This window comes from Mobula hypostoma, chromosome 5 (assembly GCF_963921235.1).
Source record: "Mobula hypostoma chromosome 5, sMobHyp1.1, whole genome shotgun sequence".
Classification (NCBI taxonomy): domain Eukaryota; kingdom Metazoa; phylum Chordata; class Chondrichthyes; order Myliobatiformes; family Myliobatidae; genus Mobula; species Mobula hypostoma.
The window spans coordinates 27,728,869-27,750,022 of NC_086101.1; the positions used below are offsets into that span (position 1 = coordinate 27,728,869).

A 21,154-nucleotide genomic window follows, 5' to 3' on the forward strand; every position below is an offset into this window, starting at 1 on the left:
GTAAGAAGATTGGCGAGTTGAAGCGGTAAGAAGTCTCATGAGGCTTACGGTTAACAACATGCAGAGAAATATGATTTATCTTGTTAACCAATGGCTCTGAGGAGCATCTACACTCTGTGTCCACATTATCGTTGTGTTTGCAACACTGAGCATCATAGGAAGTCATTCCTGCCTGTGGCCATCAAACTTTTACAACTCCTCCCTTGGAGGGTCAGACACCCTGAGCCAATAGGCTGGTCCTGGACTTATTTCCTGGCATAATTTACATATTACTATTTATTTATTTATGGTTTTATATTGATATATTTATACTCTATTCTTGGGCAACTGTAATGAAAATCAATTTCCCTCGGGATCAATAAAGTATGACTATGACTATGTTTAACTGGTTAATTCTGCTCACCAACACACTGATACAGTACTAGTTGCAGAGAGCACATTAACTCAGACTGATGCTATGTATATAATATCAGATTTGGTGAAGCAGTCACAGCAGCAGGGATACTCGGGGAAGGAAAAGGTTTAGCAGAAGCTGAATGGAACTGAAACAGACGTCAAAGGGACATGTCAGTGTGAATTTTGGAAGGCGAGCATGGAGCTGGACTGGACAGAGTGAATGGACAGTGAAGAAGGCTGCAATTGTAATCCTGGTTGTAATTGGCCCCGCAGTGAAACTGCAAGTACTGGGAGACTGGACCTGTAGATCCAGCAGGAAGGTGATTGGAAATGTGGGAGAGCAGAGTGGTTAATGGCACAGGAAAAGAAGAGTGGGATGGCACAGTGGTTAACATAGCACTGTTACAGTGGGTTCAATTTCTGCCACTGTCTGTAAGGAGTTTTCCTTCTCCTTTGGACTGTGCTGATTTCCTCCGAATGCTCTGGTTGCCTCCCACATGTTAAAGACGTACGAGTTAGGAGGTTAACTGGTCATATAGTGTAATTGGGCAGCACAGGCTCATTGGTCTGGAATAGCCTGTTACTAGGCTAAAATAGACTACATTTTACAGGATGCTGTTGGTTCTCAGTAATAAATTTTAATTGGGTAAAGGAGTTAAGACCCTCGATACATTCAATGGACTTGAAGTAACTATTAAATTACTGAGCCCCCTGGTTCCTTGGCAATGCACAAAACATGCTGGGGGAACTCAGCAGGTCAGGCAGCATCTACGGAGGGATTTGGGCTGAAAGCCTTCATCTACATTGGCCGTGACTCAAAATGTCAACTGTCCATCTCCCTCCGTAGAAGCTGCCTGACCCGCTAAGTTCCTCCAGTGCTTTACATGTTGTCCCAAACCCCAGCATCTGCAGTCTCTTGTGTTTACACCCCCGGTGTCTTGTTGAGGCAAGCTTGCCCAGAGACCAAATCCTTTATCCCTCCGATCAAAGTTCTCACGACTAGAAGCCATCATATTACTATTGGGTGTCCCAGTGGAAATGGGTCCAGATTTTAACCCATCATATCTCTGAACACACACACACATGCATACATATACACAGGTACACACATCTACACATTCACACATATATGCAAACAAGTGTGCTTGCACGCATTTGCTCTCATGAATATACCAGTTGTATATGCACACGCACACAACACACATGCACACAAAGATGCATACACATAACCACACACACACACACACAAACAGTCCCTGAGGTCTGAGAGATTTGCTCCCAGCCGAGTATTGTGTGTTCTGCAAGGACAAAGTTGGACCCACAGACTTCATCCCCCCCACCTCTCACAACATCCGCTTGGTAAGTCGGGGGTACAGTCCTTACACAGGACTTCTGTGCATTCCCAGAGCAGGGCCTCCAGCTTCTCAAACACATCCCACATACTCCTGTTCCACCTGGGTCACGCTTACGGGTCAGAGATTACCGTAAGTCAGTGGGGAATATCACATTTCTCCAAGGAGGATTAGAGCCCGAACGTGAACTTTTTCCTCTGTCCGCCTGGAGATCTGATCTCCAGGACAGAGAGTGTGTTTCAGGAGTCTGGGGTGGGACCTGTGAATGAGGTGACTGGGCCCTCGATGCTGGGAATGTCTGTCTGGGATGGGGTCATCTCCCTTTTCTTTACTGTGGGTTGGGGGATGCTGTGGAGGCAGTGTTGGGTATCTCTCTCTCACACCTCCATCACTGAGAGGTGCCTCCTGAGACACAGGAAAAGTCCACATTTTCTAGGCTGAAACATGAACCTTCACTGTTGGGCAGTGGGTTCAGGAGTGGGAGAGGAGCAGCTGTGTCTTACACAAACATACACAGAGACCAACACACACACGCACACAGAAACCGATACAGATATGTGCGGACAGAGAAACTGATGCACACATACACATGCACACCCACACACTCACGGACCAACGTCCCCACAAATACCCACTGTAACCCACAACACACTCAAACACAGTCCCACAGCGACACAAGCCACACACACAAAACCAGTCACACTCAAACCCTCACACACACATACACAAAACACCCCTCATGCACACAATAAATGCAAGCATAGACATACACTCAAACTCACAAACACACACTGACTCTGCAGACACACTCTCACACAGACACACATACTTGCAGACAGACAGATAGACAGCCAGACGCAGATACACCCATAACAGATAGACACACAGCCAGAGACACAGTTAATAACAAATACAACTCTACCGGGACACGGAATGGAGCTCCTGGAGTGAAGTATGGTTTCATTGATGCAAAGCTGATGTTATAGTGGGAGAGTCGAAAAGGTATATTGTCCAGATGCTTCTTTTCTTTATATTCTGCAGAGAAAAAACAGAAATCTGTGTTTGTGCAACCACTTCCACTTGGTGAAACATCCAAAGGTGCTTTAGAACAGATTTTGTCACAGCAGCCAGATTCGACCCCACCCTCCAGTTCTGTCAGTGTGTGGAGTCCACACATTCTCCCTCTGACCATACTGGTTTTCCCTGGGTGGTCCCGTTTCCTTCCCCATCCCCAGGACCTGTGGCTGGGTGGATTAATTGTCCACTGGAAATTGCTCCCAGTGTTAGTGAGGGGTAGAATCGATGGGGGGGGGGCATGTGGTGGTGGCAGGGTGATCAGAATGTGGGGGTGATTATAGTGAAATTAGTGTAGGCTTGTCGTAACCGGGTGGTTGAGGTTCAGAACAGACTCGGTGGGCCGAAGGACATGTTTCTGTGCTGTATGACTCTACGATGAAGAAGCCCTCTTTGTGATTCAGGGAAAACGAATTTGAGACCACAATAATGTACGGATCTGAAAATCCAGTACTCATAGGATAGGATCATAGACTACCCAGCTGGAATCTGAGGTACATTCCTCCAGTTTGATTTGAGCCTCACAGTGGCAGTGGGGAAGGCCGAGGGGAGACAGGTCAGTGTGGGACTGGGAAGTGGAGTTGAAATGGCAAGCAGCCGTAAACTCAACGTAACCACTCAGGATGGAGAGGCATTGGTCCGCAAAACAATCGGCAAGTCTGTGCTTGTTCTCGTCGATGTAGAGGAGGGGACAATGCCAAGTTGGAGAAAGAAGTCACTTACTATTGTCTGACACCTCTGCCTCAATATAAAGGGTGCTGCCAATGAACTCATCCGGCTTTCCAACCTTCAAGAAGTTGCGCCAAAACTCCCTTGTTCGCAGAGTCACATTTGCTCTTCCTTGCCGCATCTGACAGTGGAAATGAAAGCATTGAGTTGGCATTGACCCCGCAGAGGAACAAGAAGGGAGTGGCGTGTATTTGTCACCATTCACGGCCCTTGATCATCTCATCTGGGTGGATTACACGTGCGCATGGCAAGGTTCCGCAGACAGTAAGGTGGGAACTTGCAAACAGTTTGCATGCTGGGACAGAGAGCGGTGAGTTGCATCTGTGGGTCAGAGCTTCAGGAGCATGAGAGGAGTGGGTCACTTGAATGCAATGATCGTACCATTGGGTTGTGGACGACCCAGGCAGAATTGTGGTGCTGGAGCATAGAACAGTACAGCACAGGAACAGGCCCTTTGTCCCTCAATGTTGTGCTGAACTCATTATAATAGTAATTATATGCCTAATCAAACTAATCCCTTCAAAACAAAACAATGTCCATAAATAACCTCTTAAACACCTCCATCACCGTCCCGGCAGCACATTCCATACTCTGTGTGTAAAAAACTTTACCTGCCTCACTAAGTAATTCTTACCCTCTGGCATTACACATTTCAACACTGTGGAGAAAGATACTGGCTGTCTACACTTATCTATGCCTCTCATAATCTTATAAACCTCTATCAGGATCTCCCTTCTGCTGGGTTAGAGAAAATAATTGGAGCACATGGCACCTAATCCAAGCAGCTTCCTAGCAAACAACTTCTGCGCCCTCTACACAACCTTCCCATATTGGGGCACTCAGAACTGAATGCAATACTTCAGATGCTGCCGAACTGGAGTTTCATAAAATTGCAGCATAACTCCCTGACACTTGAACTCAATGCCTCAACGAATAAAGACAAGTGCTCCATTTGCCTTCTTTACTACCCTATCACCCTCAGGGAGCTGTGGACTTGGATTCCAACATGCTTCTGCACCTCAACACTTTCCCCGTAAGTCAGGTCCTCAAGTTCCAATAAGATTGGCGAGACATGACCTCCCACGCACAAGGCTATGTTGACAATCCCTATTCAGTCCCTGTCAATCCAAATATTTGTATACAATATGCACTGCCTTAGAATACCTTCCAATAACTCACCCACATCTGACGTCAGGCTCACCGGCCTTTAATTTCCTGGTTTATTCTTAGAGCCTTTCTTAAGCAACAGGACAACGTTAGCTGCCCTCCAATCCTCCCGTGGCTAAGGATGTTTAAATATCTCTGCTAGGGCCCTGCAGTTTCTTCACTCGCCTCCCACAGGGAACACCTTGTCAAGCCTTCGAGATTTAGCCACCCTAATTTGCCTCAAGACAGCAAACAACTCCTCCTCTGTAATATGTATAGATTCTGTCAGCTGTCCTGTCTCATTCCCTAATAAAAGAGCTAGTATCGCACTGGGGTATCTATGTACTGATTGAGGAAACTTTCCTGAGCACATTGACAAATTCTTTCCCATCCAGTCTTTTAACAGTATGGGAGTCGCAGTCATTATGTAGGAAGTTAAAATAGTCTACTGTACTATCAAAATCTTCCTTAAGTTTCTTGCCACACTCTGCGATCTCTCTACAAAGTTGCTCCCCTAAATCCTGTGGGATGTTGGGTGGTCCAATATGTGGTCATACCTTTCTTATTCCACAGTTCTACCTATAAAGCCTACTAGGTCTCTCCAGTCAGACTACTGCTGTGACATTTTCCCCGACTAGTAATACCGCCCCTTCTTCTTTAATCCCTCCCACTCTATCACGTCTAAAACAATGAAACCCCAGGATACTGAGCCGCCAGTTCTGCCCCTCCCGCAAACAAGTCTCACTAATGACTGCAATGTCACAACTCCACGTGCTGACCCATGCCCTCTCATCCACTTTTCCTACTACGTGCATTGAAACATACACAGCTCAGAGCATTAGCCCCACCATGCTCAACCTTTTGATTCCTGAATTTACGTTTAAGCTTGGGAACATTTTTCTCCACAACGTCTCCTCTACCTGTACTAGTGCAGTGGTCCCCATCCCCCTGGAACTCTAGTTTAAACCAACACTCCCCCCACCACTGAACAGCAACAAGAGCAAACCTTCCTATTAGGATATTAATCTCCCTCAAACTCAGGTGCAAACCGGCCATTCTGTATGGCTCCAGCTGCCACCTTCCCTGAGAGAGGGCCCAATGATCGAAAAATCTGAAGCCCTCCCTCCAGCCCCATCATCTTCGGCATGTGTTAAAATGTGCGACCTTCCTCACTAGCATGTGATACGGATAGCAATCCCGAGGTCACAACGCTGGAGGTCCTGTACTTTAACTTAGCATCGATGTCCCTGAACTCACTTTGCAGGACCTCGTCACTCCTCCTAATCATCTCATCAGTACTGACATGGACCACAACCTCTGGCAGCTCACCCTCGCACTAAAGAATGCTGTGGACTTGATCCAAGAAGTCCCTGACCCTGTCATCCAGGAGGCAATATACCATATGGGAATCTCGTTCTCATCCACAGGCCCTTCATTCTGCTCTCCTAACCAACGAATGTCCTATCACTATAGCTTGCCTCTTCTTCCCCCTTTTCGTCTGAGCCACAGCACCAAGCTCACTGCCAGAGACCTGACTGATGCAGCTTTCCTCTGCTAGGTCATTCCCCCCACCCCCAGCCCCAGCAGTATCTGAAGTGATATACCCGTTGTTGACGGGAGCAGCCACAGTGGATAGCTGCCTATCCCATTTCCCCCTCCTGATGGTCTCCCAGTTACCTGTGGTCTGTACCTTGGGTGTAACTACCTCTCTGTATGCCCTGTCTATCACCCCCTCAGCCTCCCGAATGATCCCGAGTTCACCCCGTTCCAGCTCCAGCTCCTTAACCCGGTCTGTTAGAAGCTACAGCTGGATGCACTTCTTGCAGGTTTAGTCGCCAGGGAGACTGGAGGTCTGCCTTCCTTCCCACATCGCACAAGAGGTACGTTTTTGCCTGGCGTCCCCACTGCTCTAAACGAACAATCAGAAAGAAAGAATAAATAATGGAAAAATATCTATCTATAGCCTGCATCTCTCCTCACCAAAGCCTCAACTCCCCACTCTACCATGGTTTAATAGCAAACCATTGCCAAATCTAATACCACTTGCAAGGAAAGCACCTCGGAATCTGTTGATCCCCTCTCAGAACATCTGTCAATGTGTATTGGCTGGAAGTCAATGGATCATCATAATGTAATGTGCATTTAATGCTTTGTGGCACAATAGCCCCGCGGGGAGAGCTGCCTCCTCACCGTCCTGAAGACCTGGCTTCAATCTTCTCCTTTAGTGTTGTCTGTACGTAGAGTTTTCACGTTCTGCCTGTGACAGTGTGGCTTTCCACTGGGTGCTCCCATTTCCTCCCACATCCCACATACGTGCAGGTCTGGAAGGTTGATCGGTTGCAGGAAGTTAGCCCTTAGCATTTGGGTGAGGGGTAGAACTTGATGGGAATTTGGGGAGAATGAAACAAGGTTAGACCTATTTTCATGTTGTTTCTCTCTGTATACAGCAGCTGTTCATGTGAACTGCCTCTGGCATCTGGATGAGTGGCAGAATCAGGGGGAAAGCGATGGGAATAAAATGGGAGCAGTTGATGGTCAGTGAGCAGATGAACCTGTTTCCCTGCTGTATGACTCTGTGTGTTTGGAATAATTCTGCCCTTTGGCTCCTCATTATTGCTGAAGGGGAGGTGGTGACGGTGTGTGCTGGGGTGTCAGAAAGTTGTTCACCTGCAAATGTTGATCCAGTCGTGGTAAACACACCCTCGTGCCAGAGGCCTTGGTCAGCCCAAAAATCACCATAGCATCCAGAACGCCATCCGTTTTATTCCTGCAAGGAAAGTAAATAGAATAACAGACAGGTGATCAAGGGCACACGTCGGCTCCCGGCAGACAACTTGTTACTGAGGGTCAAGACTCACGGCACAAGCTCAGGTCTCGGCTAAGTACCACTGCACCTCTCAGAGCGTAAGAGGATGTGAAGACATTACTCACTCTACTTGGATCGAGAATGGGAATGTGTCACTGCTCGTCACGTAGTACCAATAGTCCGGGATTATCTGCACACCAAACCTGGGCACTTCTAGAAAACAAAAATCAGTAACAGGCTTCTTGGAATTTCCATCAATATCTCATCGACATCGCTTGCAAAGCAAAAGCAGCACTCAATGTCTGTCACATTATTTCTCCAAAACTTGATGTAGATAGAGGCCAGATGATTAGCATGTACTCGGCGTGCCAAAGGGGCTGTTCCTGAGCGGTAAGACTGTGATTCAATCGGTACATTTAACGTCAGAGAAATGTATACAACATACATCCTGAAATTCCTTCCCTTCACAAACATCTACGAAAACAGGGGAGTGCCCCAAAGAATGAATGGCAGTTAAATGTTAGAACCCCAAATGGGAATCCCTCCCATTCCTAATATTAAAGACAAATGCTCAGTTAAGATTGTGGCAACGAACAATCTGCTGGAGGAACTTAGCGAATCAAGCAGCATCTGTTTTGGGGGGTGGGGGGTGTGGTGGGTGGGGAGGGGGTTGGTCAAGAGACAGTTTGGGTGGAAACACTGTACCAGTGTTCTGAGGCAGGCCTGATACTTTGACAATCCCTCAACCACCCCAGGACCCCCAAGGAAGCTTTTCGGATTGCTGAAGTTCTTCCTGCAAATTGTTTGTTGCTCCATATTCAAGCGTCTGTGACCGTTTGTGTCACATTGGTTAAGATCATGTTAATTCCTTGGACTGCTGAGAAAATGGAGACATATCCCTTCTCCAGAGCTTTGCTGCTCTGAGGTCTTGGGGGGGTGGGGGGGAAGCAGGTGGAATCAGGTGGAAAACTGGATTTGGATCATGGCCGGTATAACCCTCACCTCTGGACAAGACAAGAAGGGACACATCTTGACTGGAATACAGATTTGCACTTCTTGGAGGCTTGGTATTGTACAACTAGACCAGAATCATGGAGCCATTGAAAGACACAACAGGGAAACTGGTTCTATTCTAGATTTATTTTATTGGCAGGTTGTAAGCTATTGGAAGGCTATCAGCAAGCACTACCTCTCTCTACCAATAATAAAGGTTCGATCCGGACAAGTGTGAGGTGTTGTGCTCAGAGAGGTGAAATGTAAAGGAAAAGTGCACATTTAATGACAGGACATCCAACAACATTGGTGTACACAGGAGTCTGAGAGCTCAAGCCTATAACTCCCTAGGGTAGTAGAGAATGTGTATGGCTTGCTTGCTTTTACTAATCAGGCTACTGAGTTCCAGAGTCAGGAAGTTATACTCAGCTTAATAAAACTCTGGTTAGGCTGCATCTGGAGTATTGCCTTTAATTTTGTTTGTCCTGTTTCAGGAAGGATCTAGAGGTTATGGAAGGAGTGTGGAAGTTCATTCATTCCTTATGTATCCTGCCATATGACGTAGGCAATCACGGTCTTTCCATGACCATGATTGTCCTTGGCAATTTTTATCTGCAGAGGTGGTTTGCCATTGCCTTCTTCTGGGCAGTGTCTTTACAAGATGAGTGACATCAGCCGTTATCAACACTCTTCAGAGATTGTCTGCCTGGTGTCAGTGGTCAAAAAAGCAGAACTTGTGATATTCTGATGTTGTTGTTGGCATCCATCCGTCTCGAAGGACATTGGGTGATGATGATCATCATCACAAGCCTGGGCAGAAGATATGGAGATCCTGAGATGCCCAGTTATCAAGATCCCCCTCTTGGCCTCACCAGTGTAGTCCAGCTTCCTAGTTGTAAGCAAAACGTTTGGCACCAGCTTGGCTGCAGGAGTTGCCGGAAGGATGTTCAATGATGTCCAGCCACCGAAGGGTTTTGGCCCAAAACGTCGACTGTACTTTTTTCTATAGATGCTGCCTGGCCTCCTGAGTTCCTCCAGCATTTTGTGCGTTGTTAAGGACTCCATTCCAGAGTTGCTCTCTGGGTTTACGCCCGTAGCCTTCATCTCTCCCAAGGCTCCCCACATGGCTCTAGGGCTATTTAACCATAGCTGAGGATCTGGTTCATGAGCACCAGGGTATGTCCACATACCAGTGGGCCTGCATGCTGCATATGTAGACCAGACCTTCTCCCCATCCTCTGTAATTCAGCCTAAGTCCAAAAGGAGTGCAGTTTCCCTGTGTCGCCAGCAAGGAGGCACTACATGGGACTATGTATGTGCACCAGCTGTTCATATGACCATCCACTATCTGCTCCCACGGCTTCACGTGACTGCGATCGAGGGGCTAAGCAGATGCTGCACCTTGCCAAAGGGTGACCTGCAGGCTAGCAGGGGGAAGGACAGACTTATACCTCCTCTGGTAGAGACATATACGTACTCCGCCTCCCAAGCGTAGAAGACGTGAACCAAAATAGTGCCTGGATTACAAGGTGTGGGCTGTAAGGAGAGGCTGGAGAAACACGAGTTGTTTTCTTTAGAGCGTTGGTGGCTTCGGGCTCCTGGGAGACATGATGGAAATTTATAATATTAGGAGAGACAGCTGTTTTTTTTTCACTAAGGTTTAAATGTTGCATCTAAGGTGAGAAGGGGAAAGATCCGTCAATTGATGAATCAACTCTTTATTTCCCTCCGTAGATGCTGCCTGAACTGCTGAGTTCTTTGAGCAGTTTGTGTGTATTGTGTGACATCTCTGTCGTGTACCGTTCCACCTGACGTAATTTCTCAGTGTTCTCAGAGGCCGAGCATCTGTAGGTTTTCCTTGGGGGTGCTGCTTACAAGCTGAGCTCCATCAATCACAGCAGGCTTCTGGTCGATGCACCAGGCAAGCAGCTGGGCGATGGAGACACCAGGGACTGCAGATGCTGAAATCCAGAGCAACACAGCACACAGGGAGGGAGTCAGCATCTACAGAGGGAAATGCACAGTCACTGTATCAGGTCAAGAATCCTTCACCCTTAATTGGGATTCTGCGAAAACCTCTCTCAATGCTCCCCACCCCACCCTGTTGTGATCTCTGCTTCTCTCTAGTCCAGAGGAAGAAGCTTGATCTGGAACGTTGACTGTCTGCTTCTCTCTGAAGAACTGGCTAGTGATGGTCAGGAGGCAAAGCCCAGTCTTAATCAGGTTTCATTGGACTGGTGCTGTATGAATCTATGTCATTAAGAGCAAGGGCAACAAAGATATAGGAGGCACTTGTCATTACCACCAAATGTCCAACTTTAGCAACATCTGTCCCTTCTCACTGTTGGACTTGTGGTTCTTGTCAGGTCTAGTCTGACAACACAGCATTGGCCCAAACAGACACTGAACCACCAGACTCCTGAGGTGAGATGAGAATCATCATCACTGGAGTTGACGCAACTCTTTGACCAAGTTTGGCCTCAACGAGACCTGGTGGACAAAACTCTAAGAGGAACACAAAACTTGGAAGGAAAACACACAGAATGCTGGAGGAACTCATCAGATCAGCCACCATCAGCGGCTCAGGCCAAGCCCCTTCATCAGGATAAAGCATCCTGATGAAGTCCTGGTGAATGGCCTCAGCCTGAAACGTCAACTATTTATTCTTTTCCTTAGATGCTGCCTGTCTTCCTGAGTTCTTGCAGCATTTTGTGGCTTTCACTCAACATTTCCAGCATCTGTAAAATCCCTTGTGACTAAACTCTTGAGGAACTCAGCAGGTCAGGCAGTGTCTGAGGAGGGAGATGTGTCTCCATTAAACCCCCAGAGCAGCTGAAGGAAAGCATTTACTGTTGAAGTCATACCTTGCTCAAAGGAAGACTGGATATCAATCATCCTGGCCCCAGGACAACACAGGGAAAAGTAGTGCCACTGCCAGAAAGCCCCAGAGACCTGGGTTCAATCCCAAACTCTGGCATTGTCTGTATGCTTACTTTGCACATGCTCTCTGTGAGTGCAAGTGTTTCCCCTTGGGTATCTGGTTTCCTCCCACCAAAGACATGCAGGTCAGTGGTAAATTCTTCAGGATAAATTGGTCCTAATGTGTGGGTGGGGCAGTTGTTGGGAACATGGGGAGAATGGAATTCAGGGGGAAAAGCTAGGGAATGGGATTAATGGGTTGGGCTGAAAGCTATCACAGATTGGAAAGGTCAGATGGACAGTACTGAATGAAAATCTGAGGTTGCGGGTTTAGGCAATCCGAGCACGGTCTGCTTTTCGGTGAGTGGCAGTTATCACTAAAAGACATTTGTTGCTGAGGCAGCGCGAGGTTTAAAAAGAGCTCAGGACCTTTTGGAACTTATCAATGGGATACAATCATAATAATCTCTTAGGGACTTGGCAGGAACTGATAAAAAAAGAAGTGAGGTGTAAGTGGAGTGGCCTTTGTAGAGCGGTCAGTGTTAGAGTGGCCAGGCCTTAGCTCAACAGGCTTAGGTGAGAACAGACGCAGGCTGGGTACCTAACAGTCTCCCTGATAACTACATCGGCAGGAAGCGCACCCAACTTCAGCTCTTGACTGACAAGCTCAAGGTACAGGATGTTCTCAGGATCATTCGGGAGGCTGAAAACCTTATAGATGAGACTTTTACTGAGGTGGTCACACCCAGAGAGCAGGCTTCAGATTGTAGATGGAGAAGTAAGGTACTTAAGCAGACAGTGCAGAGTTACCCTCTGGCTATTCGCCTCAGCAACCAGTAAAACACTTTGGGTGCTGCTGTGGGAGTGGAATGCCCTTTCAAGGTACAGCAGCAGCAGCAGGCCAGTGGTACTGAGGCCCGTTCTGAGGCTCAGCAGGGAAAGGTGAAGTCAGGCAGAGCAGTAGTGATTGGAGACTCTATAACTAGGGAGAAGGACAGGAGATTCTGTACCTGTGAAAGAGAAGGCAGGATGGTGTGTCTCCTCCCAGAGGCTAGGGTCCACAATGTCTCAGAGCGGCTGCAGAAGATTCTCAAGATAGAGAGTGAGCAGCTAGAGGTTGTGTTGTAGAGGGGGGAAGAAATCCTTCGCAGTGAGTATAGGAAGTGAGCTGCAGAGGAGCACACCCAGGGCAGTAATCTCTCTATTACACCCAGTCCCACATGTTAGTCAGGACAGGAATAGGATGATCATACAGATGAGTGAGTAGCTGGGGGAGTGGTGTAGTGGGCAGGTTTTCAGATTTCTGGATCTCTTCTGGGAAAGCTATGATGTATACAAAAGGACAGCTTACACCCGAACCCGACAGGGACGAGTATCATTGTGGGCAGGTTTGCCACAGCTGTCGGGGAGGGTTTAAACTAATTCAGCAGGGGATGGGAACTGGAGTTATCAAGCTGAAGATGGAGCAGTTGGTATACAAGAAGATGCATGTGTAGTAGACTGTAAGGATAGACAGGCAGATGATAGGGCAAAATTGCAGTCAGTGGGATGAGTTGAAGTGTAACATGGGGGCAAAATAGAAAAGGGGGATGAATACAGGACTGAAGGTTTTATATTTGATTGCACGCAGTATACAAAATAATCTTGTACCGCAGTTAGAGATTGACAGGTATGACATTGTGGGCATCACTGAGTCATGGCTAAGAGAAGGTCATAGTTGGGAGCTTAACACCCAATGTACATTTTATTAAAAGGACGGGTAGTTAGGCAGAGGAGGTGTGGTGTTTCTGTTGGTTAAAAGTACAATTAAATCCTGAAAAACGAGGTGACATAGGATAGGTAAATATAGAATCTGTGTGGGTAGAGTTAACATAGCAACATAGAAAACCTACAGCACAGTACAGTCCCTTCGGCCCACAAAGCTGTGCCAAACATGTCCTTACCTTAGAAGTTACCTAGGGTTACCCATAGCCCTCTATTTTTCTACGCACCATATACCTATTCAGGAGTCTCTTAAAAGACCCTATCGTATCCATCTCCATCACCGTCGCCAGCAGCCCATTCCATGCACTCACCACTCTCTGCGTAAAAAATCTACCCTGACATCTTCTCTGTACCTATTTCCAAGCACCTTAAAACTGTGCCCTCTCGTGCTAGCCATTTCAGCTCTGGGAGAAAGCCTCTGACTATCTACACAATCAATGCCTCTCATCATCTTATACACCTCAATCAGGTCACCTCTCATCCTCCGTCTCTCCAAGGAGAAAAGGCCGAGTTCACTCAACCTATTCTCATAAGGCATGCTCCCCAATCCAAGCAACATCCTTGTAAATCTCCCCTGCACCCTTTCTATGGTTTCCACATCCTTCCTGGAGTGAGGTGACCAGAAATGAGCACAGTACTCCAAGTGGGGTCTGATCAGGGTCCTATATAGCGGTAACATTACCTCTCTGCTCCTAAACTCAATCCCATGATTGATGAAAGCCATTGCACCGTATGCTTTCTTAACCACAGAGTCAACCTGCGCAGCAGCTTTGACTGTCCTATGGACTCGGACCCCAAAATCCCTCTGATCCTCCACACTGCCAAGAGTCTTACCATTAATGCTATATTCTGCTATCATATTTGACCTACAAAAATGAACCACTTCACACTTATCTGGGTTGAACTCCATCTGTCGCTTCTCAGCCCAATTTCCCACTGTAACTTCTGACAGCCTTCCACACTATTCACAACACCCCCAATCTTTGTGTCATCGGCAAATTTACTAACCCATCCCTCCACTTCTTCATCCAGGTCATTTATAAAAATCTCCAAGAGTAGGGGTCCCAGAACAGATCCCTGAGGCACATCACTGGTCACCGACCTCCATGCAGAACATGACCCCTCTACAACCACACTTTACCTTCTGTGGGCAAGCCAGTTCTGGATTCACAAAGCAATGTTCCCTTGGATCCCATGCCTCCTTGGTTTCTCAATAAGCCTTGCATGGTTACCTTATCAAATGCCTTGCTGAAATCTATATACACTACATCTACTGCTTTACCTTCATCAATGTGCTTAGTCACATCCTCAAAAAAATTCAATCAGGCTCATAAGGCATGACCTGCCTTTGACAAAGCCATGCTGACTATTCCTAATCATATTATGCCTCTCCTAATGTTCATAAGTCCTGCCTCTCAGGATCTTCTCCATCAACTTACCAACCACTGAAGTAAGACTCACCAGTCTATAATTTCCTGGGCTATCTCTACTCACTTTCTTGAATAAAGGAACAACATCCGCAACCCTCCAATCCTCCGGAAACTCTCACATCCCCATTGATGATGCAAAGATTGCCAGATGGTCAGCATTCTCTTCACTCACCTCCCACAGTAGCCTGGGGTACATCCCGTCCAGTCCTGGTGACTTATCCAACTTGATGCTTTCCAAAAGCTCCAGCACATCTTCTTTCTTAATATCTACATGCTCAAGCTTTTCAGTCCGCTGCAAGTTTGCAGTTAAGAAACAGGAACGGTAGAAAGACTCTGGTGGAAGTTGCAGTATATGCAGGCCTCCGAACAGTTGCCAGGATGTTTAAAGTACAATGGTGTAAAAAGGGCAATGTTACGATAGTCATGGGGCATTTCCACTGGTGGGTGAATTGGGAAAAATATGTTGGTGCTGGATCCCAAAAGGTGGAATTTGTAGAATGCATATGAGATAGCTTCTTAGAGAAGCTTGTGGATGTTGTGAAATGGTCAAGATTTGATTGAGGACCTTTATGTAAATGAACCCTTGGGTGGCAGAGATCATAGTAAGATAGAATTCACCCTGCCACTTGAGAGGGAGAAGATAAAGTCAGATGTATCAGTATTACAGTGGAGTAAATGTAATTACAGGGGCATGAGCGAGGAGCTGGCCAAAGTTGATTGGAGGGGAACACTATCAGGGATGACATCAGAACAGACATGGGTGGAGTTTCTTGGGCCAGTTAAGAAGGTGCAGGGAGAGATACATCCCAAAAATGAAGAAGTATTCTAAAGGGAGGATGAGGCAACTGTGGCTGACGAGGGAAGTCAAATTCAGCTTAAAGGGAAAAGCAAGGGCATACAATATAGCAAAAATTAGTGGGAAGTTAGAGAATTGGGAAGCTTTTAAAAAGAAACAAAAGGAAACCAAAAAAGCCATAAGGAGAGAAAAGATGAAACATAAAGATGAAATAAAGCCAATAATATAAAAGAGGATACCAAAAGTTTTTCTCAGTTATATAAAGAGTAAAAGAGAGGCAAATATCAATCCACTAGAAAATGGTCCTGGAGAGGTAGTAATGGGGAACAAAGGAGTGGCAGATGAACGAAATATTTCGTGTTAGTCTTCACTGGGGAAGACACTGGCATTGTGCCAGAGATTCAATAGTGTCAGAGAACAGAACTGAGTGTAGTTGCTATTACTAAGGAGAAGGTGCTTGGGAAACTGAAAGATCTGAAGGTAGAAAAGTCACCTGGACCAAATGGACTACAGCCTACAATTCTGAAAGAGGTCACTGAAGAGATTGTGGATTCATTAGTGATGATCTTTGAAGAATCTCTAGAATCTGGAACGGTTCCAGAAGCTGGAACAATGCAAATGTCACTCCACTCTTTAAGAAGGGAGGGAGGCAGAAGAAAGGAAATTATAGGCTGATTAGCTTGACCTCAGCGGTTGGAACGATGTTGGAGTCTATTATTAAGGATGAGGTTTTGAGGTACTTGGAGGCACAATAAAATAGACCAAAGTCAGCGAAGTTTTCTGAAGGGAAAATCTTGCTTAATAAATCTGTTGGAATTTTTTGAGGAAATAACAGGCAGGATAGACAAAGGAGAGTCAGTGGATGTTACTTACTTTGACAAGGTGTTACACATGAGGCTGCTTAACAAGATGAAGGCCCATGGTGATACAGGAAATATACTAGCATGGATAGAAGATTGACCGGCAGAAAGCAAAGAGTGGGAATAAAGGGGGCCTATTCTATTTGGCTGCCATTGACTAGTGGTGTTGGTATTGGGACCACTTCTTTTCAATTATATGTCAACTATTTGGATGACAAAATTGATGGCTTTGTGGCCAAGTTTGTAGCCATTCAAAGATAGGTAGTGTTGATAAAGTCTGTGGAAAGACTTAGATTGGTAGAGTGGACAAAGAAATGGCAGACGGAATATAGTGTAAGGAAGTGTTTGGAGAAGGAATAAAGGTGTGGACTATTTTCTAAATGGGGAGAAAATTCATAAATTAGAGGTGCACAGGTGCAGAATTCCCTAAAGTGTGACTTAAAGGTTGAGCCATTTGTAAGGGAGACAAATGCAAAGTTAGCATTTGTTTTGGGAGGACTAGAATATAAGAGTAAAGATGAAACGCTGAAGCTTTATAAAGCACTGGTCAGACCGTACTTGCAATTTTGTGAACAGTTTTGGACCATTTTTCCAAGAAGGGATTTGCTGGCATTGGAGAGGGTCCAGAGGAGTTTCACAAGAATGATTTTGTGAATGAAAGGGTTAATGTATGAGGAGCGTTTGATGTCTCTGTGTCTGCACTCACTAGAGTTCAGAAAAATGCAGGGGATTTCATTGAAATCTATAAAATATTGAAAGGCCTAGATAGAGTGGATGTGGAGAGGATGTTTTCTACCATGGCACTCTGCCAACAGGACCAGAGGGCACAGACTTAAAATAGAGGGACGTCCATTTGGAACAGTAATGAGAATGAATTCTTTTAACCAGAGGATGGTGAGTCTGTGGACTGCATTGCCACAGATGGTTGTGGAGGCCAAGTCACTGAATATATTTAAAGTGGAGGTCGATAGGTTCTTGATTAGTAAGGGTATCAAAGGTTACAGAGAGAAGGCAGGAGAATGGGGTTGCGAGGGTTAATAAATCAGCCATGATGGAATGGCGGAGCATACTCAATGGGCCGAATGGCCTAATTCTACTCCTATGTCTTATGGTCTTAGCGCCATGCGCTGTAAGGGGATGAACTCACCATGCTTCTGAACTAGGAACTTCTTCAAGCCATAATATTCAGAGTTTTTGCTGACTTTTGCCCGTATTTGATACATGCCGTTCCTGTAAATTAAGAAAATCAAACATGGCATATGACTGCTTCATTAACAACTCCAGTTTCCTAGTTATAATGAAGGGTATTGAAAGTGAAATGTTGAGCTATAGTAAGATATAGTGTGTAAAGTTCTCCATAACCAACAACTGACTGACAAGGAAACCCCAGTGTGAGAACTGTTGGGAGTGCTGGACTCAGCTAGGCCCATCATGGGCACAGCTCTCCCCACCATCTACATGTACAAGGGGCGATGTCTCATTCAACATCAGGACTCCCACCATCCGGGCCGTGCTCTCTCCTCAATGCTGTCATCAGGCAGGAGGTACAGGAGCCTGTAGACCCACACCTCAATGTTCAACCACTCCCCACATCATGAACCAACCCGAAGAATCCTAGTTCTAAGTTTCCTTCAAATTGCATCAATGTTGCCGACTACTTTTAAAATTTTGTCACGTAGATTTTGCATTTTGTGACTGTCATGTTTATAATGTACAGTGATGGTGTTGCAAAGGGGTAATTTTCCTTTATTCTCCAGGGAAGTGTGGCCATGACAATAAACTAGAACTTGAACTGGTCCCACACACAGAAAATGCTGGTGGAACGCAGCAGGCCAGGCAGCATCTATAGGAAGAGGTACAGTCAACGTTTGGGGCCGAGACCCTTCGTCAGGACTAACTGAAAGAAGAGATAGTAAGAGATTTGAAAGTAGGAGGGGGAGGGAGAGATCAGAAATGATAGCAGAAGACAGGAGGGGAGGGGTGGATCTAAGAGCTGGAAAGATCATGGGACAGGAAGCCTGGGGAGGGAGAGAACTGGGGAGGGGAGCCCGGAGGGTGGAAAGCAGGCAAGGAGTTATAGTGAGAGGGACGGAGGGAGAAAAAAGAGAGAGAGAAAAAGAAGGGGGGAAAAAAATAAAAAACCCACATTAAATAAATAAATAATGGATGGGGTGTGAAGGGGAGGAGGGGCATTAGCGGAAGCTAGAGAAGTCAATATTCTCATTTTATTCTCCCCACATTGGCACAAACTGACCTTGGATTCTACTCCTCAGCCACACACTGGGGGCAAATTGCCAATTATCCCATCAACCTGTACATCTTCTCGCTACAGCTCGAGATGTGGGAGAAATCTGGAGCATCCTGGAGTCACAGGGAGAATGTTGAAACCCTGCAAACAGGCAATAGAATTGAACCTGGGTCTCTGGAGAAGAGGCAGAGTTTCGATCCACTGTTGCTCCATGTCACGTTAACACTGTTTCTCTCGTCACAGAGGCTGCCACTTCATCGCTGGATTTTACTGCAGGTTCCTGCTCTGCACTTTGCTTTTAGACCTGAAATGATTTACAGCTCTCTGGTGTCGCTGGAACAGCCTCGTTGAACACAGGGTAGTTTTGGTCAAGAGCTTTGCTTCAAAGGGCATTGATCATGACCACACATCTCCTAAGTGTCACCTAAAAACAGATTTCCTGACCATTCTCACTGGTCAGCACAATGGTGCAGCAGGTAGAGCCATTGCCTCACAGCTCTGGAGACGAGGGTTCGATTCCGACCTCCGGCGCGGCCTGTGTGGAGTTTGCACGTTCTCCATCTGACCACGTGGGTTTCCCGTGGATCCCACATCCCGAGGACATGCAGTGTGTGGATGAGGGGTAAGATCTAGGGGGAGTTGAAGGGAATGCGGGGAGAATAAGATGATCGATGTAGGCGAGGGGTAGATAGCTGAAGGGCTTACAGGAAGGCGGCGGCATCCATCATCAGAGACCCCCCCCCCAACGCCCCATCATCCGGCCATGTCCTCTTCATGATGCTGTCATCAGTTCGGTGGCACAGGAGCCTGAAGACCCACACCCCAATGTTCGACAACAGTTGCTGCTCCACTGCATCAGGGTCCAGTACTGACCGGAAAAACCTTAACACTACCTCAGACTAGATTTCTTTTCCTCTGGTGTCATTAAGTTTATTTTTGTTTTGTAAACTGTGCACCATTTATGTTAAATTAAGCTTATGTCAATTTATGTTCCTTAACATTTGGTTCTGCCAAAAACTAACTTCCATCGCATTTATGTATGCCTACCTGTGACAATAAACTCAAATGGTCTTACTCTCTTTCACTGGGGGAAAAAAAAACTATGTATTCACCCTATCTATACCCCTCATGATTTCATACACACCTTGATCTTCAACATCCATTGCTTCCCAAACAAATAATGCTGAGTGGATGGAAGAGTTTGGATATTGGGCCTCTGTCCTGGTCTTCTACAATTTCAGAGTCAAGTTCGAGTCTGTAGTCTTACACACAAGTACATATGCACGCAGGTGCAATGAAAAACTTACTTACAGCATCGTCACAGACACAAGGGATCATAGAGCAGCATTCACAAGAAAAACACAAATTGAACGTGAATCATGCACATTTTTACAAGAAAGGAGAAAATTAGAATAAACCAGTCCATTTTAATGCAAAGTGGCCATAGTGTTGCTAGAACAGGGTTTTCCATCACTGCCTGGTACGGGAACTGCCATCCACAGGAACACAAGAGGCTGCTGGGAGTGGTGGTCTCAGTGCCAGCCATCACGGGTACCGCTCGCCCTTCGAGCTACTGAAGGGAAGAAGCTGCTCTTGAACCTGGCGCTGTGGGAATTCAGGCTGCCCGGTGGTTGCTGCGAGAAGATGATGTGGGAATCGTTGACGACCGCTGTTGCCTTCTTGAGGCAGCAGCTCCTGCTGATACCACCGATGGTGGGAGGGATGTGCTTCTAATGTATTGGGCTGATTCCAGTGCTCTCTGCAACTTCTTACGTTCCTGCACGTTCAAATCACTGTACTGTACCAGACCATGATACAGCCGGTCAGGACACCTTGTACAGTACATCTGTAGAAGTTAGTGTTCAGTGACATGGCAAACATCATAATCTTAGAAGAGTACAGCACAGTATAGGCCCTTCGGCCCACAATGCTGTTCTGACCCATATAAACCTACTCCCTTCCTCCTACACAGTCCATGACCTTGCATTTTTCTTTCATCCATGTGCCCATGTAAAAGTCCCTGAAATATCCCTGATGTATCAGCCTCTACCACCACTCCCAACAGCACGCTCCAGGAGCTTCAAATTCAGTGTAAAAATCCTACCCCTGATATATCCCTATACTTTCCTCCACTCACCTTAGAAGGATTTCCTCTGGTATTGGCCATTGTCGCCCTGGGAAAACAGTGCTGTCTATTAACTCCGTCTTTGCCTCTTACCATCTTAGACATCACTATAAAGTTGCTCCTCGTCTACTTTCGCTCCAAAGTCCTAGCATGCTCCACCTTTCCTCATACGACATGTAACTATCTGTGAATGCAAAGACACTGCTGTGCCTTCCCTTATGATGACAGGAGGTGCAGATTAGAGAATATATTCAGTGAAGCCAGCAGGTGGAACCTTACATTTCAGATTCAGAGCTGATCTCCCCAGTGTGAACTGAACTGGATTCACTTTGTCCTTCCAGAGTTGACAAGACACTGCCCATTGAATCCTGGAAACACAGGAGGACACCTACAGTTCATTGATAACGGAGATCGATAAAGATCAACACTACAGAGGGTCAACATAAAAACAAGGTTAATCATTACAGTCGAGACGTTGCCATTAACCAGCTCTTTCAAATGATTCCAAACCAGCAG

At 46.3% G+C, this 21,154-nt stretch overlaps 1 protein-coding gene across 1 annotated transcript in view; it reads right to left on the bottom strand.

Moving 5' to 3' along the window:
• Positions 1 to 21,154, bottom strand: part of LOC134346711 (complement C3-like) — a 74,212-nt gene that overhangs the window by 42,180 nt on the left and 10,878 nt on the right. The window contains exons 5-10 of the mRNA XM_063048267.1: positions 20,918 to 21,006; positions 17,413 to 17,495; positions 7,629 to 7,716; positions 7,365 to 7,464; positions 3,546 to 3,672; positions 2,671 to 2,783 (exon numbers count right to left, since the gene is read on the bottom strand). Of these exons, the coding sequence (XP_062904337.1) occupies positions 2,671 to 2,783; positions 3,546 to 3,672; positions 7,365 to 7,464; positions 7,629 to 7,716; positions 17,413 to 17,495; positions 20,918 to 21,006 (600 nt within the window). The remainder of the gene's footprint in view (positions 1 to 2,670; positions 2,784 to 3,545; positions 3,673 to 7,364; positions 7,465 to 7,628; positions 7,717 to 17,412; positions 17,496 to 20,917; positions 21,007 to 21,154) is intronic.